The sequence below is a fragment of the Taudactylus pleione genome, unplaced genomic scaffold, assembly GCF_031769625.1.
Source record: "Taudactylus pleione unplaced genomic scaffold, aTauple2 ptg003161l, whole genome shotgun sequence".
Classification (NCBI taxonomy): Eukaryota; Metazoa; Chordata; class Amphibia; order Anura; family Myobatrachidae; genus Taudactylus; species Taudactylus pleione.
The window spans coordinates 26,132-50,400 of record NW_028287520.1 but is presented as its reverse complement, the minus strand read 5'-3'; the positions used below and the strand labels follow the sequence as shown (position 1 = coordinate 50,400).

At 44.6% G+C, this 24,269-nt stretch overlaps 1 protein-coding gene across 1 annotated transcript in view; it reads left to right on the top strand.

Annotated features, from left to right (window-relative positions):
• Positions 1-13,006, top strand: part of LOC148430805 (integrin alpha-L-like) — a gene marked incomplete at its 5' end in the record, with an annotated part of 58,692 nt that extends 45,686 nt beyond the window's left edge. Inside the window, 3 exons of the mRNA XM_088466469.1 lie at positions 396-491; positions 3,558-3,668; positions 9,545-13,006. Coding sequence (XP_088322595.1) covers positions 396-491; positions 3,558-3,668; positions 9,545-9,676 — 339 coding nt within the window. The remainder of the gene's footprint in view (positions 1-395; positions 492-3,557; positions 3,669-9,544) is intronic.
• Positions 13,007-24,269: the final 11,263 nt, after the last annotated feature.

Here is a 24,269-nt window from a genome sequence, read left to right as displayed (position 1 = left end):
TACGCCATATACTATAAACCCACACGGCACATATAGTAATAGCACAGGTCATGGGAGCATACGCCATATACTATAAACCCACACGGCACATATAGTAATAGCACAGGTCATGGGAGCATACGCCATATACTGTACCCCACATGGCACATATATTAATAGCACAGGTCATGGGAGCATATGCCATATACTGTACCCCACACGGCACATATAGTAATAGCACAGGTCATGGGAGCATACGCCATATACTGTACCCCACACGGCACATATAGTAATAGCACAGGTCATGGGAGCATACGCCATATACTGTACTCTAACACAATGAATTAGTCCTTAAATACATATAACAAGCACATGCTAAGAGCACAATGATAACATGTTGACTGCTTGACCTCCAGGTACAGAAACCTTTGAGCGTTTTCAGTACGGTGACCATCCAGTACAACGAGAGCCGATATCACAGTGACAAGGAGCGCGCATATCATTCTGTGGAGGTACCGTATGTGCTACAGTGCGCTATCATATTATTATATAGCTGTGGTGATGTCACTCTCTCCTCTGTGTGTCCCTGCTAGTGTAATATATACAGTCATTGGCTACAGTGCGCGATCATATTATTATATAGCTGTGGTGATGTCACTCTCTCCTCTCTGTGTCCCTGCTAGTGTAATATATACAGTCATTGGCTACAGTGCGCGATCATATTATTATATAGCTGTGGTGATGTCACTCTCTCCTCTGTGTGTCCCTGCTAGTGTAATATATACAGTCATTGGCTACAGTGCGCGATCATATTATTATATAGCTGTGGTGATGTCACTCTCTCCTCTGTGTGTCCCTGCTAGTGTAATATATACAGTCATTGGCTACAGTGCGCGATCATATTATTATATAGCTGTGGTGATGTCACTCTCTCCTCTGTGTCCCTGCTAGTGTAATATATACAGTCATTGGCTACAGTGCGCGATCATATTATTATATAGCTGTGGTGATGTCACTCTCTCCTCTCTGTGTCCCTGCTAGTGTAATATATACAGTCATTGTCTACAGTGCACGATCATATTATTATATAGCTGTGGTGATGTCACTCTCTCCTCTGTGTCCCTGCTAGTGTAATATATACAGTCATTGGCTACAGTGCGCGATCATATTATTATATAGCTGTGGTGATGTCACTCTCTCCTCTCTGTGTCCCTGCTAGTGTAATATATACAGTCATTGTCTACAGTGCGCTATCATATTATTATATAGCTGTGGTGATGTCACTCTCTCCTCTCTGTGTCCCTGCTAGTGTAATATATACAGTCATTGTCTACAGTGCACTATCATATTATTATATAGCTGTGGTGATGTCACTCTGCCCTCTCTGTGTCCCTGCTAGTGTAATATATACAGTCATTGTCTACAGTGCGCTATCATATTATTATATAGCTGTGGTGATGTCACTCTGCCCTCTCTGTGTCCCTGCTAGTGTAATATATACAATCATTGTCTACAGTGCGCTATCATATTATTATATAGCTGTGGTGATGTCACTCTCTCCTCTGTGTCCCTGCTAGTGTAATATATACAGTCATTGGCTACAGTGCGCGATCATATTATTATATAGCTGTGGTGATGTCACTCTCTCCTCTCTGTGTCCCTGCTAGTGTAATATATACAGTCATTGTCTACAGTGCGCTATCATATTATTATATAGCTGTGGTGATGTCACTCTCTCCTCTCTGTGTCCCTGCTAGTGTAATATATACAGTCATTGTCTACAGTGCGCTATCATATTATTATATAGCTGTGGTGATGTCACTCTCTCCTCTCTGTGTCCCTGCTAGTGTAATATATACAGTCATTGTCTACAGTGCACTATCATATTATTATATAGCTGTGGTGATGTCACTCTGCCCTCTCTGTGTCCCTGCTAGTGTAATATATACAGTCATTGTCTACAGTGCGCTATCATATTATTATATAGCTGTGGTGATGTCACTCTGCCCTCTCTGTGTCCCTGCTAGTGTAATATATACAGTCATTGGCTACAGTGCACTATCATATTATTATATGGCTGTGGTCCTAGAGTCACCGTTGAGTCGGGTTGCACCTTCTTCTGCCGATGGGTCGGGGGGTGCACCTTCTTCTGCCGATGGGTCGGGGGGTGCATCTTCTTCTGCCGATGGGTCGGGGGGTGCACCTTCTTCTGCCGATGGGTCGGGGGGTGCACCTCCTTCTGCCGATGGGTCGGGGGGTGCACCTTCTTCTGCCGATGGGTCGGGGGGTGCTCCTTCTTCTGCCGATGGGTCGGGGGGTGCACCTTCTTCTGTTGATGGGTCAGGGGGTGCACCTTCTTCTGTTGATGGGTTGGGGGGTGCACCTTCTTCTGTTGATGGGTCGGGGGGTGCACCTTCTTCTACCGATGGGTAAGGGGGTGCACCTTCTTCTGTTGATGGGTCGGGGGGTGCACCTTCTTCTGTTGATGGGTCGGGGGGTGCACCTTCTTCTGCCGATGGGTCAGGGGGTGCACCTTCTTCTGTTGATGGGTCGGGGGGTGCACCTTTTTCTGTTGATGGGTCGGGGGGTGCACCTTCTTCTACCGATGGGTCGGGGGGTGCACCTTCTTCTGCCGATGGGTCGAAGGTTGCATCTTCTTCTGTTGATGGGTCAGGGGGTGCACCTTCTTCTGCTGATGGGTCGGGGGGTGCACCTTCTTCTGCCGATGGGTCAGGGGGTGCACCTTCTGCCGATGGGTCAGGGGGTGCACCTTCTTCTGTTGATGGGTCAGGGGGTGCACCTTCTTCTGCCGATGGGTCAGGGGGTGCACCTTCTTCTGTTGATGGGTCGGGGGGTGCACCTTCTTCTGTTGATGGGTCGGGGGGTGCACCTTCTTCTGTCGATGGGTCGGGTTGCACCTTCTTCTGTCAATGGGTCAGGGTGCACCCAGCCTATACCAACACCCCTCCCTTATTGGTTAGAGTCTGGTTTGTATATGCACACTAGTAATAGGCACAATTTTAGGTAAGTTCTACAAACTATATACTGTGTAGTGCAATTTTGGGTTGATTTTTGGGGCGTGGGTCCCCTGGATTGCTTTGGTTGGTCTGCCTCAGGGCATCGCATTATAACACATTTCTCCTTTTTTGCACATTTTAACACTACTATTTGTTTTTATTATATTTGTATTTTCACCTCTCTATCCTATATATGCAGCCGTAGCTGCTCTTACCTTTCTTACTGTACACTTCACCTTTCTCAGTAGAGCGATGCCCTGGGGTGGCTCGGCTGAGCTGGATTGGGGGTGTCCTGTGCTCTGGATTTGAACCCTAGTATGTTAGGGACCTACCCTACAGAGGTTACCTGGATATGGTGGGTAGGCCCATAACCTTGGCCATTATAACGTGTGAGTACTGATAGTGCTGCTACACATGATTAGATTAAATAGAGCATGTTTGTATTGAATGCTCTGTACACGGACTGTATGTTTGTCTATAACTGTCCTGTACATTGATGTAAGTGTAATCTCTATGATTAGCAAATTCTCTCTCTCTCTCTCTCTCTCTCTCTCTCTCTAGGTGATGACAAAAGTGGAACTTCAGGTGCCCCCAAACCACATTATGTATATAGTTGGGAGCAGTGTTGGGGGGGTGATCGTCCTGCTTCTATTCTCCTTGCTGCTCTATAAGGTGAGAAAACTCATATTGCTGGTGTAATAAGGCATAATTACTATATAGGGTGTAATAAGGCATAATTAATGTATAGGGTGTAATAAGGCATAATTACTGTATGGGGTGTAATAAGGCATAATTACTCTATAGGGTGTAATAAGGCATAATTACTATATAGGGTGTAATAAGGCATAATTACCTTATGTGGTGTAATAAGGCATAATTACTGTATAGGGTGTAATAAGGCATAATTACTAAATAGGGTGTAATAAGGCATAATTACTGTATGTGGTCTAATAAGGCATAATTACCTTATGTGGTATAATAAGGCATAATTACTGTATAGCGTGTAATAATGCATAATTACTGTACAGGGTGTAATAACTAATAAGGCATAATTACTGTATAAGGTGTAATAAAGCATAATTACTGTATAGGGTGTAATAAGGCATGATTACTATATAGGGTGTACTAAGGCAAAATTACTGTACAGGGTGTAATAACTAATAAGGCATAATTACTGTATATGGTGTAATAAGGCATAATTACCTTATGTGGTGTAATAAGGCATAACTACTGTACAGGGTCTAATAACTAATAAGGCAAAATTACTGTACAGGGTGTAATAACTAATAAGGCATAATTACTGTATATGGTGTAATAAGGCATAATTACCTTATGTGGTGTAATAAGGCATAACTACTGTACAGGGTCTAATAACTAATAAGGCATAATTACTGTATAGGGTGTAATAAAGCATAATTACCTTATGTGGTGTAATAAGGCATAATTACTGTACAGGGTGTAATAACTAATAAGGCATAATTACTGTATGTGGTGTAATAAGGCATGCTTAGTATATAGGGTGTACTAAGTCAAAATTACAGTATAGGGTGTAATAACTAAAAGCATAATTACTGTATAGGGTGTAATAAGGCATAATTACTGTATAGGGTGTAATAAGGCATAATTACTGTATGGGTTGTATAATGCAGCATATAGTATAGTATGTTGTACACGTTTGTATGTGCAATATATGGATTATATTTAAATCTGCCTAAATATAATCCCCACTAAAGCTGCCTATGTGTGGAGTTTGTATGTTCTACAAGTTTGTGTAGGTTTCTCTGGGAGCTCTGGTTTCCTCCCACACTCCAAAAATAGATAAATAAATATATATATTTATGTATATATGTAGATATGTGTGTGTGTATATATATATATATATATATATATATATATATAATATGTATATGTAATGTATGTGTGTGTGTGTGTGCATATATATATATATATATATATATATATATACTGCATGTATGTGTGTGGGGAGGTGTAGATTGGGGTAGGGCTGCGGGGAAGTGTGTGTGTGTGAACAGTATATATATATATATATATATATAATTTATGTATATATGTTATGTATGTATATGTAATTTATGTATGTATGTACACAGTATGTGTATGTAATTTATGTATGTATGTGCACAGTATGTATATGTAATGTATGTTATGTATGTATGTACACAGTATGTGTGTGTGTATGTATATGTAATGTATGTATATATACTGTATGTAATTTATGTATGTTCAGTATGTACACTGTATGTATATGTTATGTCTGTATACAGTATGTAATCTATGTATGTACATAATTTATGTATGTATGTACACAGTATGTGTATGTATGTAAGTATGTATATGTAATGTATCTGTATGTACACAGTATGTATATGTAATGTATGTATGTGCACAGTATGTGTATGTATGTACACAGTATATATGTTGTGTTTGTATATGTAATGTATGTATGTGTAGACAGTATGTGTATGTATGTATGTATATGTAATGTATGTATGTCATTTATGTATGTACACAGTATGTATGTATATGTTATGTATATGTACATACATAAATTACACTGTATGTGTGTACGAATGCATGTATTAGGTATGTGTGTATATGTAATTTATGTATGTACACAGTATATGTATGTATGTATATGTAATTTATGTATGTACACAGTATATGTATGTATGTATATGTAATTTATGTATGTACACAGTATATGTATGTATGTGTGCATGTACAGTGTGTACAGTACAATAGTCTGAGCACACCAGTATATCTTAAGGAATGGTCAATGTAACTGCACAGTAAGGACATAAAACCTGTTTTATTGGCTCTGATTACAAAATAAACAACTGTTTGAACAATAACGCTGCCCATCCATTAGGCGATTAAACCTAGCGATGGAGCGATAACGACCGTCATTATCGTTCCATCGCTTGGTAATCGGCCGCAAATCGGGCAGTAAAATGTTAAAGATGACTAGCGATGCGGGGGCCCGCTGGTTGTTTCTGACATCACTCATCACCCGAACATGACGGTCAACCTGACGACCGCCGTCAGGTTGCCATGTTCGGGGATGAACCCGCCACCATATAGCAGAGTGCCAAGAGAGGGAGCGCAGTCACTTACCTGTCTAGAGGGACGCTGCTGCCATGGAATGTCCGCTGCTGGGAGCCGCTGAGGAGGGGGTCCTGAAGCCTGCCAGAGACCAGTGCCCTGCTCACTCTGCCCGTCACCGCCGAGGACTGCTGGGAGCCGCTGAGGAGGGGGTCCTGCAGCCTGCCAGAGACCAGTGCCCTGCTCACTCTGCCCGTCACCGCCGAGGACTGCTGGGAGCCGCTGAGGAGGGGGTCCTGCAGCCTGCCGGAGACCAGTGCCATGCTCACTCTGCCCGTCACCGCCGAGGACTGCTGGGAGCCGCTGAGGACGGGGTCCTGCAGCCTGCCAGAGACCAGTGCCCTGCTCACTCTGCCCGTCACCGCCGAGGACTGCTGGGAGACTTGGAGGACATGGGAGGAAGACCTCTCCAGACTTCACCCCGCGGGAGACGACGGCGTCGTAATCATGCCGTCGTCCCCGCATCGCCTAGTGGATGGGCAGCTTAAGGAAACAAAAAAGAAATACTTGTTTTGACTTTTAGGCAGTTTCTTTAGGTAGTTTTAGGTCATCTGCTTTCATTGACGTGACGACCCCTAGCTCTGATAAGCGCTTTGCATATCACTGGCTCCTATTTACTAATTTTTCCAGCTTTTGGCGATCCATGTGACTCCAGCAGCTTTGAAGAGCCTCCCAGAGGTCCTCAGTGTTGGTTGGCATCTGTTTTCGGACTTAAATGTCTAGTTCTTCTCACAAAGGCTCGATGGGTGAAGCATCTGGTGATTGAGGTGGCCGTTCCATTTTTATTACGACTTGAGCGTCTTCTTTCTTTTGCAAATAATTAGTACACAACTTGGATGATGTTTTGGATCGTTATCTTGTTGCAAAACGAAGTTCTGACCCACAAGTCGCCTTCCGGAGGGATTCGTATGACGCACTAATATTTTGTGGTACACCTTTTCATCCATTATTCCGTCCATTCTGATTAAGTCACCAACTTGGTTGCCCGCGAAACATCCCCAAACCATCACATTACCTCCTCCATGCTTAACTGTTGGCGCTACAGTCTGGGAATAAGCGCTCACCTGGACGACGATGCACAAAAGCCCGGCGATGCCAGCCAAAAAGTAAAAATTTCGATTCGTCGGTCCAAAGCACCTTCTTCCACTGTTCCTCAGTCCAATCCTTATGCTTCTTAGCCCATGCCTACCTTTTTGCTACGTTTGTAGCACGTAGCAGTGGTTTTCTTACCACAACCCTACCACTAAGGCCATATTCCTGCAAGCGCCTGGCCACCGTCTGACACAGGCTGGGAACGACTTTTCCGCAACTCCCTTCCTATTTCCGGAGCGGTCAATCGTCTGTTACGCTTGCTAGTAGTCACAATGAAGTTGTCCTTACGAACAGTTGTTTTTGGACGACCAGTTCGTTTTCTTGTAATATTTTGACCGGTTTTTGACTTTCGTTCAATAGCCTGACGCACGGCCCCAACGGATACCTTCTACCGTTTGTGGATTTGCCGCAAAGAATAACTGTGGCCATTATTATAGTATACTAATTTTTTTAAACATTTCTATCAATTTTCCGGGTTACATCGGTACAGAAATAATTAATTTTGTTAGTTTTATCATACTCCATTCATACACAAGTAGCAGAATGTACGATAACAAGCTTCTTTTCCATTTCAGGGGGTGTGCTCAGACTTTTGACAAGTACTGTGTGTATGTGTGTATGTAGAGAGAGTATGTATTATTATTATTATTTATATGGCGCCACAAGTGTTCCGCAGCGCCTTACACAGTACATAAACAAATAGGTGACCAGTGACTTACAGTACAATACAATACAGGACCAGGGCATAGATTATACACATTGCTGTATTAGTGATCATAGAACTCAGATAAGCAGCAGGGTGTCAGCAAGCAAGTGTTAGATGCCTTTGTGAGGAGTTAGGAGTAGAAGAAAGTATTAGGAGAAGCACATGAGGATAGAGGGCCCTGCTCGTGAGAGCTTATATTCTAAAGATTTGGGGAAATCAGACAGGGGTAACACAGATGTGGTAGACAGCGAGGAAGGAGCATGTAGCAGCAGGTTAGGGTGAGAACTGGAAGGCTATGATGAAGTAGTGGGGTCTTGAGAGCCCGTTTGAAGATTTGTAGAGAAGTGGAGAGTCTGATGGGGAGAGAGTTCCAGAGGTAGGGAGCGGCACGGGCAAAATCTTGGAGGCGGGGGTGAAAGGAAGTAATCAGTGGGCAGGAGAGGCGGCATTTGTTGAACAAAGAGAGTGGGCAGGAGAGTGAGGGGAGATGAGGTCAGAGATGTAACTTGAGAGGATCGGGTGAGGGCTTTGTAAGTGAGTGTAAGAATCTTGTAGTGGAGGGCTTGTAGGAGAGGGGAGGCAGATGTTAAAACGTTAGAAGAGGAAGATGAGATGAGCTCCAACATTAAGGACAGATTGGACAGAAGAGAGGTGGGAGTCAGGGAGACCAGATAGGATGAGATTTCAGTAGTCCAATCTGGAAATGAGCAGTGAGTGGATGAGGGTTTTAGTTGCCTCCAGGGTGAGAGAGGATCTGATTATAGATTTTTGAGATGGACACAGCAGGACTGAGAGGTGCTGAATGTGTGGTTTGAAGGAGAGGGAGAATTCCAGGATAACTCTAAGATGGTGCACTTTGAGGCTAAAGGTGATAGTTGTGCCGTCAATAGATTATGAAATATTGGGAACTGCGGTTATGTGGGAGGGTGGGAAGATTAGACATGTTAAATGAAAGAAAGCTAATGTTGCATTAAGAAATGTTAAGAAAGCACTGGGACATCCAGGAAGAGATAGCAGAGAGACAGTTGGAGATGCAGGGGAGGAGAGAGGGGGAGAGGTCAATGGGGGAGAGAGGGGGAGAGAGCTCAGGGGTGGAAAGGTAAATTTGAGTATCATCAGCATACAGTTGATATTGGAGGTCAAAAGAGCTGATGAGTTCACCTAGAGAGGACGTATATAGGGAGAATAGGAGAGATCTAAGAACGGAACCTTGGGGAACACCTACTATTAGTAGAAGTGGCGTGGATGAGGAGACATGAGAGGAGAAGACAGAGAAGGAATGATCAGAGAGGTAGGAGGACAGCCAGGAGAGGGCATTATCATGTAGACCAAGGCAGTGAAGGATCTGCAGGAGGGGAGGGTGGTCCACAGTGTCAAAAGAAGCAGAGAGGTCAAGGAGAATGAGCAGGGAGTAGTGGCCCTTGGATTTGGCAGCAAGGAGGTCATTGCAGATTTTTGTGAGGGCAGTTTCAGTAGAGTGGAGAGAACGGAAGCCAGACTGAAATAGGTCAAGGAGGGAGTGGGAGGAAAGATATATGTACTGTATGTATGTAGTATGTGTACCGACATGCATGTATGCACATGTCTGAGGTGCCTACCACTTACCCTATTCTTGTCGATTCCTCAGTGCGGGTTCTTTAAGCGCTACAAAGATCGGATGGCAGAGAATGCTCCAACCAGCGATCCCGGTGAAGAAGAAACTGAAAAGGACACTGAGGATTTGGGCCCCCAGGAGCCACTGGCAACAGAGAGTCCATGACACCGATCTAGATAGAACCCCCAATCCTTACGTGGACATCCCCAAATAGCCGTATACTGTACCATGAGGGCAGGACTGTGACTGAGAAGCTGGTTGCCCCATGTAAGGAAAGTCCAGCAAGCACCATAATTACCATCTGCAACTCCCTCTCCCCACCGCAACACCCTAATACTGTGACCACTGATGCCCCAAACTAATCTCTTCTCTCCCCACCCCAACACCCTAATACTGTGACCACTGATGCCCCAAACTAATCTCTCCTCTCACCTCAACACCCTAATACTGTGACCACTGATGCCCCAAACTAATCTCTTCTCACCCCAACACCCTAATACTGGACCACTGATGCCCCAAACTAATCTCTTCTCACCCCAACACCCTAATACTGGACCACTGATGCCCCAAACTAATCTCTTCTCACCCCAACACCCTAATACTGTGACCACTGATGCCCCAAACTAATCTCTTCTCTCCCCCGAACACCCTAATACTGGACCACTGATGCCCCATACTAATCTCTTCTCTCACACCAACACCCTAATACTGGGACCGCTGATGCCCCATACTAATCTCTTCTCTCCCCCCAACACCCTAATACTGTGACCACTGATGCCCCATACTAATCTCTTCTTTCACTCCAACACCCTAATACTGGACCACTGATGCTCCATACTAATCTCTTCTCTCACTCCAACACCCTAATACTGGACCACTGATGCCCCATACTAATCTCTTCTTTCACTCCAACACCCTAATACTGGACCACTGATGCTCCATACTAATCTCTTCTCTCACTCCAACACCCTAATACTGGACCACTGATGCCCCATACTAATCTCTTCTCTCCCCCCAACACCCTAATACTGGGACCGCTGATGCCCCATACTAATCTCTTCTCTCACCCCAACACCCTAATACTGGACCACTGATGCCCCATACTAATCTCTTCTCTCCCCCCAACACCCTAATACTGTGACCACTGATGCCCCCAAACTAATCTCTTCTCTCACCCCAACACCCTAATACTGGACCACTGATGCCCCAAACTAATCTCTTCTCTCCCCCAAACACCCTAATACTGTGACCACTGATGCCCCAAACTAATCTCTTCTCTCCCCCAAACACCCTAATACTGTGACCACTGATGCCCCAAACTAATCTCTTCTCTCACCCCAACACCCTAATACTGGACCACTGATGCCCCAAACTAATCTCTTCTCTCATGTCGTCATGTTTCCGGTCCCACGCTCATATGTCATCCTATGTACTGTATATGTCACCCGGTACACTCAGATATCATACAATGTGTCACTAAGTCCACACTCATATGTCATCCTATGTTTGTGTTCCTGGGTACACGCTCATATGTCATTCCATGTATGTGTTCCTGGGTACACGCTCATATGTCATCCTATGTATGTGTTCCTGGGTACACGCTCATATGTCATTCCATGTATGTGTTCCTGGGTACACGCTCATATGTCATCCTATGTTTGTGTTACTTGGTACACGCTCATATGTCATCCTATGTTTGTGTTCCTTGGTACATGCTCATATGTCATCCTATGTTTGTGTTCCTGGGTACACGCTCATATGTCATTCCATGTATGTGTTCCTGGGTACACGCTCATATGTCATCCTATGTATGTGTTCCTGGGTACACGCTCATATGTCATTCCATGTATGTGTTCCTGGGTACACGCTCATATGTCATCCTATGTTTGTGTTACTTGGTACACGCTCATATGTCATCCTATGTTTGTGTTCCTTGGTACATGCTCATATGTCATCCTATGTTTGTGTTCCTGGGTACACGCTCATATGTCATCCTATGTATGTGTTACTTGGTACACGCTCATATGTCATCCTATGTTTGTGTTCCTGGGTACACGCTCATATGTCATCCTATGTTTGTGTTCCTGGGTACACGCTCATATGTCATCCTATGTATGTGTTACTTGGTACATGCTCATATGTCATCCTATGTATGTGTTACTTGGTACATGCTCATATGTCATCCTATGTATGTGTTCCTGGGTACACGCTCATATGTCATCCCATGTATGTGTTCCTGGGTACACGCTCATATGTCATCCTATGTATGTGTTACTTGGTACATGCTCATATGTCATCCTACAGAATGTGTTCCTGGGTACACGCTCATATGTCATCCTATGTATGTGTTACTTGGTACATGCTCATATGTCATCCTATGTTTGTGTTCCTGGGTACACGCTCATATGTCATCCTATGTATGTGTTACTTGGTACATGCTCATATGTCATCCTATGTTTGTGTTCCTGGGTACACGCTCATATGTCATCCTTTGTTTGTGTTCCTGGGTACACGCTCATATGTCATCCCATGTATGTGTTCCTGGGTACACGCTCATATGTCATCCTATGTATTTGTTCCTGGGTACACGCTCATATGTCATCCTATGTATGTGTTCCTGGGTACATGCTCCTATGTCATCCCATGTATGTGTTCCTGGGTACACGCTCATATGTCATTTCATGTATGTGTTCCTGGGTACACGCTCATATGTCATTCCATGTATGTGTTCCTGGGTACACGCTCATATGTCATCCTATGTATGTGTTCCTTGGTACATGCTCATATGTCATCCTATGTTTGTGTTCCTGGGTACACGCTCATATGCCATTTCATGTATGTGTTCCTGGGTACACGCTCATATGTCATTCCATGTATGTGTTCCTGGGTACACGCTCATATGTCATCCTATGTATGTGTTACTTGGTACATGCTCATATGTCATCCTATGTTTGTGTTCCTGGGTACACGCTCATATGTCATCCTTTGTTTGTGTTCCTGGGTACGTGCTCATATGTCATTCCATGTATGTGTTCCTGGGTACACGCTCATATGTCATCCTATGTTTGTGTTCCTTGGTACATGCTGATATGTCATCCCATGTATGTGTTCCTGGGTACACGCTCATATGTCATCCTATGTATGTGTTACTTGGTACATGCTCATATGTCATTCCATGTATGTGTTCCTGGGTACACGCTCATATGTCATCCTATGTATGTGTTCCTGGGTACACGCTCATATGTCATCCTATGTTTGTGTTCCTTGGTACATGCTGATATGTCATCCCATGTATGTGTTCCTGGGTACACGCTCATATGTAATCCAATGTATGTGTTCCTGAGTACGTGCTCATATGTAATCCAATGTATGTGTTCCTGGGTACGTGCTCCTTCATTCAGGGGAAGATTGGGGGCAAATTTAAAGAATATTTTTTAAGAAAGCCACAAAATGTAATAACTGATAAAAGAAAATAAAGATTTTGTTTATACTTTTTTTACCCTGGCATTAAAAGCAGACAGGACCACTCACTGGGCATGTGTGCACTGCCAAAGGGCGCACACTGAAAAAGAGGGGTGTGGTCTCATGACAAGGAGGCGTGGTTTCATGGGAAATTAATACTTTGCACCCTGGTTTTCACTCTTCGTCCCCACACATCGACCACCACAGATAATAAAATCACACGCTTTGGTCTATATATATATATATATATATATATATATATATATAATCTATATATCTATATATATATATATATATATATATATACATATATACACACACACACAATATAACATCCTTTCTCCATATAAAATACATTAATAAAGTATAATCCATGTAAAATTATTATTTTAGAAGGCAGGAAATTGCGCTTACCTGTACTGTACCCGCCATCTTTATGTTGGTGACCAGATACTACATGACAGCGGTGGGGACCGGCAAGAAGACCTTGAGAGACCGCGCCGGCCGCAAGTACATTGGAGCATGCGGACTGGCAGTCAATCAGGATTCAGCTCTCCTAATTGGTTGCTGGTCCACAAACTCCAAATGGCTCACGGCCAGCGCTGTCTCTTCATGGCTGCCTGTCCTGCTGCCGGGGCAGGACGCAAAACTACTATATCTGCTTCGTTGGGCGCCACGGCAGCCAGACCGGCATGTGTAGGGAGGCCAATCCCCGGCCGTTTTTTTAAATCCCAGGATTTGCTTAGTTTTGAAAAAAAAATGCCCCCCGCACAACCCCCATGGTGCGGGGCTTCACTGAGCCTGTAGAGGAGTGGGTGGGAGGACGGGCACACAGCCATGGGAAGCAGGGAGCTGGGCAGTGGTGACTAGGGAGGGAGTCACCGCTAGGGAGGCCAATCCCAAATCCCGGGATTGAACGCTTCCAATCCCAGGATTCAATCCCGGCCATTTTTAGACCAAAATCCCGGGATCCCACCGATCCCGGCATTGCCCTCCCTATATATGTGTGTATCTATAATTACAGTCCAGTCACATTATTATGACCACCTCCTACATTTGAGGTCGGCAGCGCGTAGACCATGAATTGCGTCACGTGCCGTGCGCTGGCTTGGTGGGTATATAAGGTGTGCGATAGGTTGTCTGCACACACATCACTCGTTGCTGTCATGGGTAAAAGGGGCGATTTATCCTAATTACAAAAAGGGCTGATTATTGGCTTTCGGGCCAAGGGTGGCGTATTTCTGACACAGCGCAGTTTGTGAGCTGTTCGCGTGCTGCTGCGGTGAAGGTGTATCATGACTGGACAAACGGCGAATAACTGACATGTAAACTGCGGAGCACCACGTGCCATTGATGTGAGAGGTGAATGTCGGCTACAAAGGTGCGTGAGGGCCGACCAACACGCTACAGTGGAGCAGCTCACTGTGAGAATGTACCTCGGGGCCACCAGACGTGTGTCTAAAACGACAATGCAGTGAACCCAGCTGTGTATGGGGCTCCGAATAAACGGACGGTCACTGCACCTACGCTAATGAAGGTGCATGGGCGGAAAAGGCTTCAATTTTCACGCCTGTATCGGAATTGGACCTCTGCTGATTGGTGAAGGGTTGCCTTATCTGATGAGTCACATTTTCTGCTTCATCAAACGGATGGACGTTGGCATGTCAGGCGAGAAACATCAGAGAACAAACACCCTGCAACCATTGCTGGAAGAACACGAGCTGGTGGTGGCAGCGTCATGGTCTGGGGAGTGTTTTCATGGCAGTCTCTGGGCCCACTCATCCATGTGGAAGGCACCCTCAGCCGATGTGGTTATGAATCCATCATTGCAGACCACGTACACCCCCACATGCTGATTGTCTTCCCTGAGGCGGATGGGATCTCCACCAAGACAATGCGACATGTCACACGGCTAGAGATGTCCGACAGTGGTTGGACGAGCACGACCAAGGCTTCCAAGTACTTCCCTGGCCCCCTGATTCCCCGGACTTCAACCCAATTGAGCATCTGTGGGACCAACTCGATCGTTGTGTTTGCTCTATGAATACACCACCACGCACCCTCCAGCAGCTGTGGGATGTCAGCATGGCTCCAGGTACCTGTGCCAACCTACCAGCACCTTATTGTGTCACTGCCAGCCCGTCTAGCTGTTGTCCGTGCTGCACACGGCGGTTACTCTGGCTATTATCTGGTGGTCATAACAATGTGACTCCACTGTGTGTGTGTGAATATGTGTGTGTGTGTGTGTGTGTGTGTGTGTGTGTGTGTGTGTGTGTGTGTGTGTGTGTGTGTGTGTGTGTGTGTGTGTGTGTGTGTGTGTGTTTTGGATCTGTATTTTTTTTTGTATTATTTTGGGTTTTTGTTTGTTCCTGCAGTAATATTAACCTTAATAACATTAATTTCCATTTGTTTCCAGTCAATTTTGACCACCTCACAGCTCACAATATTGTTTTCATCCGGTTTAGGCCAAAAATTTGCACCAAGCTAGCTGGCTGACTAAGCTAAGCGGCAGCAGTGGGCGGCACAAACACGCGGCAATTCAACATGGCCCATAAGGAAACATATGTTTTCATTACTCAAGAGGCCTGAGGGAGTTGGAGTATGTATGCAGTTGATGGCAGGGACAGGAAGGGTTGATTTGTAGTAAATGTAATAACATTTTTTGATACCGAAGCAAATTTATGAGGGAGGATGGGAGAGCATGGGTGAAAAAAAATATATGTCCCATGTTTTGCCCACAAAATCAACTTGGTGATTCAGAATATTTTTTAAAATTAAAGGGGCATGCAGGAGATGCTGTCTGTGGCTATAAACAATTTTGAACATTTTTGGCATTCAGCAACCGCATGCCAAAGATTGCAGCAGCAGTTCAACTTCCAACATGGCACATCGGGAAACAAATGTTTTTTATTATTCAAGAGGCCTGAGGGAGTTGCAGTATGTATGTACAGTAGTTGAAGGCATGGAAAGGTAGATTTGATTAGTAAATTTTATTTAATTTTTTGATTCTGAAGCAAATTTATGAGGGATAAGGGGAGGGGAGGAGGCATTTACAAAAAATATTTAAATCATTCCAATCAGTCCTTGCCCAGAAGAATCCTTGAGTGCTATGCCTGCTGCTGCTGGCAGTGGATTTTCATCCCAGAAGGGGACCAGGAAGACTACTAGTAGTACTTTAAAAAACAATTGACTGTTAGACAATCCTTTGCAAGGGGGAGCAAGTATGACAGCAGTCACTCAGTTGCATAGATTCCACTTCACTAGAAAAGCAATTCCCAACCTATACAGGGACAATAAAAAAAACTTAATTAGTGTCCTCTAAAATGCCCACTGTCCACTTAACCATAGATATGTGGATAAGCTGAACAGAGAAAGCACAAGATTTAAGGTTTTAGTCATATGTCGAGTCTTTCTTCCCAACGGACACAGATCTGAAGAGATGCAAAGAGCTGTTGGTAAGCAAATTGTCAGCTCAAGTGGCATGTTATGCAGCAATAGCTGCTCCTTCAGTTTCTCCAGCAAGTGCATCTGCCGAGAAAAAAACTAAACTTTCCCAAAAGACCCACTGAGGATGCAGATGAGTCAACACAACCAAGTTTTGACATCTGGTCAGGTCTAAAAGGAATTGCCTACAATTAATGAGACCTGTACTGTGACTCCATCTGATACGGTCACCATTCAAAGAATGGTTGAGGACTATTTTTCCTTTTTTTAATGATAGAGTCCAATGGCAAATAGGCATGTCAGACAGTCCATTTGACTACTGGCAGGAAAAAAAAAGGCAATTTGGAGGCCCATGTACAAACTAGCTTTGCTTTACTTGAGCTGCCCACCCTCAAGTGTGTACTCAGAAAGAGTTTTCAGCAGAGGCGGGAACCTTGTCAGTGATCAGCGTAAGAGGCTACTTCCTCAAAGTGTGAAAAAGATGATGTCCATCAAAATGAACTACAAATTATATGCCAATTACATCCAAAAATTACAGAGGCACCTGCAATGGTGGATTCCAGCGGGGACAAATTAATATTGTGTGAAGATGATGTACACACTGATGAGGGTGAGGAATCAGTTGATAATGGTGACAACATCTTGCCTCTGTAAAGCCAGTTTGTGCACATAGATATCATTGGCAGCAATGTCAGCTGCCAATTGGTAGTTTGTTTTGTGGGGGCCCAAACAAACCAATTACTTCATGATTGATAATGTTGATGAAGTTGTTGGTGGTGAAGATGGCAGGTGCTTGGATCTAGCGGAAAGAAGGGAGTTAGCTGACGCTGGACTGCTTGTTGGTACTTTTTCAGTCAAAGTTTCTGAATTTTGAAAAATCTTTTTGGATGGATGCGCTGCAGATGATGTAACAGGGAGGAGGTTCCCAGATGTTTGGGTTCTTACTTCTACTTGGTCTGGCTTGACCATTGTTGTCTGGATTTGGGTAGAAATAATTCCACACATCATAAGTGGATTTTTTGTCTTGTGCCCAGGCTTGACAATGGGCTTTTCCTTATCATGGGCAACAACCGTTTCTTCCACTGGTGCCTGATTTACACAAACAACATCCTCATCATCAACATCAATATCCTTATTAGCGTCAGCTACACAAATATCCTGCTCATCCTGGTGTACTTCCAGAGAAGCATCCTCGATTTCTATGTCAGCATGTTGACTTGTGCTTACATCACCATAAGAGGCAGAACCAGTAGTCATAAATAAAGGCCCTACCCTTTCCTTGCCACTTTGTGAAGTGAAAGGCATATTGCAAATTTTATGTCTTTCTGCAGCTAACTTTCCCTTTGATGTTTTTTTTCTTTACCACTGTAAAAGATTGGGTCTTGATTTTAGATGCCCTGACTTAAGGGCATCAGCTTAGTAGATGATGTAGGTGGACTAGTATCGTCATGACTGGTGGCACTGGCAGCAGCTCCAGCACTAGTATGTGGTTCCTGCTCTCCTCTCAACTGATCAATCTCCATATCAACAAACACAAATGAAGTGGGGTACAGCACACACGTAAATTTTTACCAATTTTAAATATTACACTGCGGTATCAATGACCTAGTGTCACGAGATTTTTTATGAATAATAAAAGAATAACACTGCGTTACCACTTACAGGGATACATTTACTAAAGTGAGCATTTTTAGAAGTGAGTTTTAGAAGAGATGTTGCCCATAGCAACCAATCAGATTCCACTTAACATTCAATTAGCACCTTCTAGAAGATAATAGCTAGAATCTGATTGGTTGCTATGGGCAACATCACTTTTAAAACTCACTTCTAAAGACTCACTTTAGTAAATTTACCCCATAGTGTCGCAAGATTTTTTTTTTTTATGAATAAGAATAACACTGCGCTACAACTTATAGTGTCACAATACGTGGATGATAAACTGTGGTCTGGCCGGCAGTGTCACCGAACAATAACAGCGCAGCTACTGTAAGTCACTAACACACAGACACATACACACACGCACATACACAGAGACACAGACACACACACACAAACAGATACACACACACACAGAGACACACACAGACAACAGATAGACACAGATCTTTTTTTATTTTTTGAGGAATGATAATTTTATTTCACTTTTTATTATTTTTACACTGGGGCACAGCCCTTTCTGTACTGCAGCCCCTGCCCCTTTATCTACTGCAGCCCCTGCCCCTTTATGTACTGCAGCCCCTGCCCCTTTATGTACTGCAGCCCCTGCCCCTTTATGTACTGCAGCCCCTGCCCCTTTATGTACTGCAGCCCCTGCCCCTTTATGTACTGCAGCCCCTGCCCCTTTATGTACTGCAGCCCCTGCCCCTTTATGTACTGCAGCCCCTGCCCCTTTATGTACTGCAGCCCCTGCCCCTTTATGTACTGCAGCCCCTGCCCCTTTATGTACTACAGCCCCTTTATGTACTGCAGCCCCTGCCCCTTTATGTACTGCAGCCCCTGCCCCTTTATGTACTGCAGCCCCTGCCCCTTTATGTACTGCAGCCCCTGCCCCTTTATGTACTGCAGCCCCTGCCCCTTTATGTACTGCAGCCCCTGCCCCTTTATGTACTGCAACCCCTGCCCCTTTATGTACTGCAGCCCCTGCCCCTTTATGTACTGCAACCCCTGCCCCTTTCTGTACTGCAGCCCCTGCCCCTTTATGTACTACAGCCCCTTTATGTACTGCAGCCCCTGCCCCTTTATGTACTGCAGCCCCTGCCCCTTTATGTACTGCAGCCCCTGCCCCTTTATGTACTGCAGCCCCTGCCCCTTTATGTACTGCAGCCCCTGCCCCTTTATGTACTGCAACCCCTGCCCCTTTATGTACTGCAGCCCCTGCCCCTTTATGTACTGCAACCCCTGCCCCTTTCTGTACTGCAGCCCCTGCCCCTTTATGCACTGCAACCCCTGCCCCTTGATTGACAGGACAACAGTGAGTGACACAGCAGCCCCCCCCCCAAATTATGTACTGCACCCGTGAACAAATAGTGACAATGATTGATGACTGACAAGTTGACAACTACACTGACTGCACCAACAGCGCGGCGTCCGCTCTGTACACTGTCCCCAGCCGGAGTGAAAATGGCGCCGATCTCTGAGACCTTCATAGAATCCAAAACACACGAGAATCTGACAGCGGAATTATGACATTTTGCTTCGTTTTGAAATCTGAGTCACGCGGGAAAAGCTGAGCCGGATTCGGATTTCACTTGATGAAGGCAAAACTGAAGGGAAAATGCCCCAAGAACAAGCAGGAACTGAAGACATTTGCAGTAGAGGCCTGGCAGAGCATCACCAGGGATGAAACCCAGCGTCTGGTGATGTCTATGCGTTCCAGACTTCAGGCTGTAATTGCCTGCAAAGGATTTGTAACAAAGTATTAAAAAGTGAAAGTTAGATTTAGGATTGTTTAGTTTGTCCCATTACTTTTGGCCCCTTAAAAAGTGGGAGGCACATATAGAAACCGTTGTAATTCCTACAACGTTCACCTGATTTGGATGTAATTACCCTCAAATTAAATCTGAAAGTCTGCAGGTAAAGCACATCTTGTTTATTTACCACCACAATGGCTTTGAAATGAAACAGAGGCCAAAATATGAAAATTCTGTCAATGTCCCAATATTTATGCACCTGACTGTGTGTATGTGTATAATATATATATATATATATATATATTATAATCTCCAGCAGGTGTGGTCAGGGCAGTAGATTTTTTTATTCACCCACTGCACAGCAAGGTATCAGGTTTTTCACAACATCAAACAGAGCAGCGAGTTAATAAACTCTTCAGTCACAGAGTAAGTACATCAGATTACTGGCCTCTCTTGGTCCTAGGCCTCCTAACAGTAACCACCACCCCCAGCCTATCGCCTGGCCGACTTGTTCAGCATCAGGAGCCCTGAACTCCGGGTCTGATTCATTACAGAATGCAATAGCGATTACGCACGCAGTTCAACTGCGATAGTATGCTAATCCATTGCGATCGCTATGCCACCGCAGCCCTACACAGGGACGCCCACCTTACCTTACATACATCCGTACTGTTTAGCAATACTGCAAAACCATCAGTAACATGGAGTACCATCACAGCCTCACACACACTTACACAGGCTCTGACCTTACTCAGGAATTACTAACCTCATCACACACCGTGATTACACAGGACTGAGATACCATCAGTAACATGGAGTACCATCACATCCTCACACACACTTACACAGGCTCTGACCTTACTCAGGAATTACTAACCTCATCACACGCAGTGATTACACAAGACTGAGACACCACCAGTAACATGGAGTACCATCACATCCTGACACACTTACACAGACTCTGACCTTACTCAGGAATTACTAACCTCATCACACACAGTGATTACACAAGACTGAGATACCATCAGTAACATGGAGTACCATCACAGCCTCACACACACTTACACAGGCTCTGACCTTACTCAGGACTTACTAACCTCAAGACTGAGAGACCATCAGTAACATGGAGTACCATCACAGCCTCACACACACTTACACAGGCTCTGACCTTACTCAGGAATTACTAACCTCATCACACACAGTGATTACACAAGACTGAGAGACCATCAGTAACATGGAGTACCATCACAGTATCACACACACTTACACAGGCTCTGACCTTACTCAGGACTTACTAACCTCAAGACTGAGAGACCATCAGTAACCTGGAGTACCATCACAGCCTCACACACACTTACACAGGCTCTGACCTTACTCAGGAATTACTAACCTCATCACACACAGTGATTACACAAGACTGAGACACCATCAGTAACATGGAGTACCATCACAGCCTCACACACACTTACACAGGCTCTGACCTTACTCAGGAATTACTAACCTCATCACACACAGTGATTACACAAGACTGAGAAACCATCAGTAACATGGAGTACCATCACATCCTTACACACACTTACACAGGCTCTGACCTTACTCAGGAATTACTAACCTCATCACACACAGTGATTACACAAGACTGAGACACCATCTGTAACATGGAGTACCATCACCTCACACACTTACACAGGCTCTGACCTTACTCAGGAATAACTAACCTCATCACACGCAATGATTACACAAGACTGAGACACCATCAGTAACATGGAGTACCATCACATCCTCACACACACTTACACAGGCTCTGACCTTACTCAGGAATTACTAACCTCATCACACACAGTGATTACACAAGACTGAGAGACCATCAGTAACATGGAGTACCATCACATCCTTACACACACTTACACAGGCTCTGACCTTACTCAGGAATTACTAACCTCATCACACACAGTGATTACACAAGACTGAGACACCACCAGTAACATGGAGTACCATCACAGTATCACACACACTTACACAGGCTCTGACCTTACTCAGGAATTACTAACCTCATCACACACAGTGATTACACAAGACTGAGACACCACCAGTAACATGGAGTACCATCACAGTATCACACACACTTACACAGGCTCTGACCTTACTCAGGAATTACTAACCTCATCACACACAGTGATTACACAAGACTGAGACACCATCTGTAACATGGAGTACCATCACCTCACACACTTACACAGCTCTGACCTTACTCAGGAATTACTAACCTCGTCACACACAGTGATTACACAAGACTGAGACACCATCTGTAACATGGAGTACCATCACCTCACACACTTACACAGGCTCTGACCTTACTCAGGAATTACTAACCTCATCACACACAGTGATTACACAAGACTGAGAAACCATCTGTAACATGGAGTACCATCACATCCTCACACACACTTACACAGGCTCTGACCTTACTCAGGAATTACTAACCTCATCACACACAGTGATTACACAAGACTGAGACACCATCTGTAACATGGAGTACCATCACCTCACACACTTACACAGCTCTGACCTTACTCAGGAATTACTAACCTCATCACACACAGTGATTACACAAGACTGAGACACCATCTGTAACATGGAGTACCATCACCTCACACACTTACACAGGCTCTGACCTTACTCAGGAATTACTAACCTCATCACACACAGTGATTACACAAGACTGAGAGACCATCAGTAACATGGAGTACCATCACAGTATCACACACACTTACACAGGCTCTGACCTTACTCAGGACTTACTAACCTCAAGACTGAGAGACCATCAGTAACATGGAGTACCATCACAGCCTCACACACACTTACACAGGCTCTGACCTTACTCAGGAATTACTAACCTCATCACACACAGTGATTACACAAGACTGAGAGACCATCAGTAACATGGAGTACCATCACAGCCTCACACACACTTACACAGACTCTGACCTTACTCAGGAATTACTAACCTCATCACACACAGTGATTACACAAGACTGAGATACCATCAGTAACATGGAGTACCATCACAGCCTCACACACACTTACACAGCTCTGACCTTACTCAGTAATTACTAACCTCATCACACACAGTGATTACACAAGACTGAGACACCATCAGTGACATGGAGTACCATCACAGCCTCACACACACTTACACAGGCTCTGACCTTACTCAGGAATTACTAACCTCATCACACACAGTGATTACACAAGACTGAGACACCATCAGTAACATGGAGTACCATCACAGCCTCACACACACTTACACAGGCTCTGACCTTACTCAGGAATTACTAACCTCAAGACTGAGAGACCATCAGTAACATGGAGTACCATCACAGCCTCACACACACTTACACAGGCTCTGACCTTACTCAGGAATTACTAACCTCATCACACACAGTGATTACACAAGACTGAGATACCATCAGTAACATGGAGTACCATCACATCCTCACACTTACACAGGCTCTGACCTTACTCAGGAATTACTAACCTCAGCGCCTGTAATGGCGTTCAAACGCACTGGCACACTTGCGTTTGCCCAACCATCCCACCCCGTCACCACTCACAAACTGTACTTCCTGTCAATCACTCTGCGCTGGGTCTGTGTAGTCACTGTGATCACAGTCCCGGTCGCAATGGCTAGCACGCGCCCGTCGATGCATGTGCATATCACAACAATGGATCCTTGCTGAATCAGGCCCTCTGTTCCCAGCAGATACTTAGCGCACTGATTACCTGGCTGCTGCAAAACCATGTCCCTTAGAGGGTGACTTACATTTACTCCAAAGTGAAATGTTGTATGACGAATTTCCAAATTGTATATGATTTTATGCTTTATATAAGTACAATTTTGGTCATAAAAAGCTTTTCATTGTTTCAGGGTGTCAAAAATATATTAATTACATGGTATTTTGATGTAGCTAAATTTAGTAAGCAAATCTCATCTATATATACTGTGTGTGTATGTGTGTGTGTGTGTGTGTGTATTGTGACACAGTTAGGTTACGGGGTCCCTCTCCTGGGTAGAGGTCTCCTTCCTTACACACACACACAGCAGCAGGGAAGCAGCACACCAGTCTGGATGCAAGTACAAGCTGGTCGGCGCCAGTCTTTATTGTACAATGTCAGAAACATAAACATAAATCCTAGCCATGTCGGGGCACTAACTTCACAGGTGGTTCCCTCACTACCAGAACCTGGCAGGGCCTAATGCCGGAGTGGCCGTGGGTGGAGCCCTCCCTCTCCTCTCACCCACAACCCCCAGGTCCCAAACCGGCTTTTCAAAAAGCCGAAACTCAAGCCTGCTATACTGCAGACTTTCTCCTGGGGATTTTAAACACATAGGACAGGAATCTGGGATAAGTGTCCCTGTCACAGACCACTTTACCAGTGAT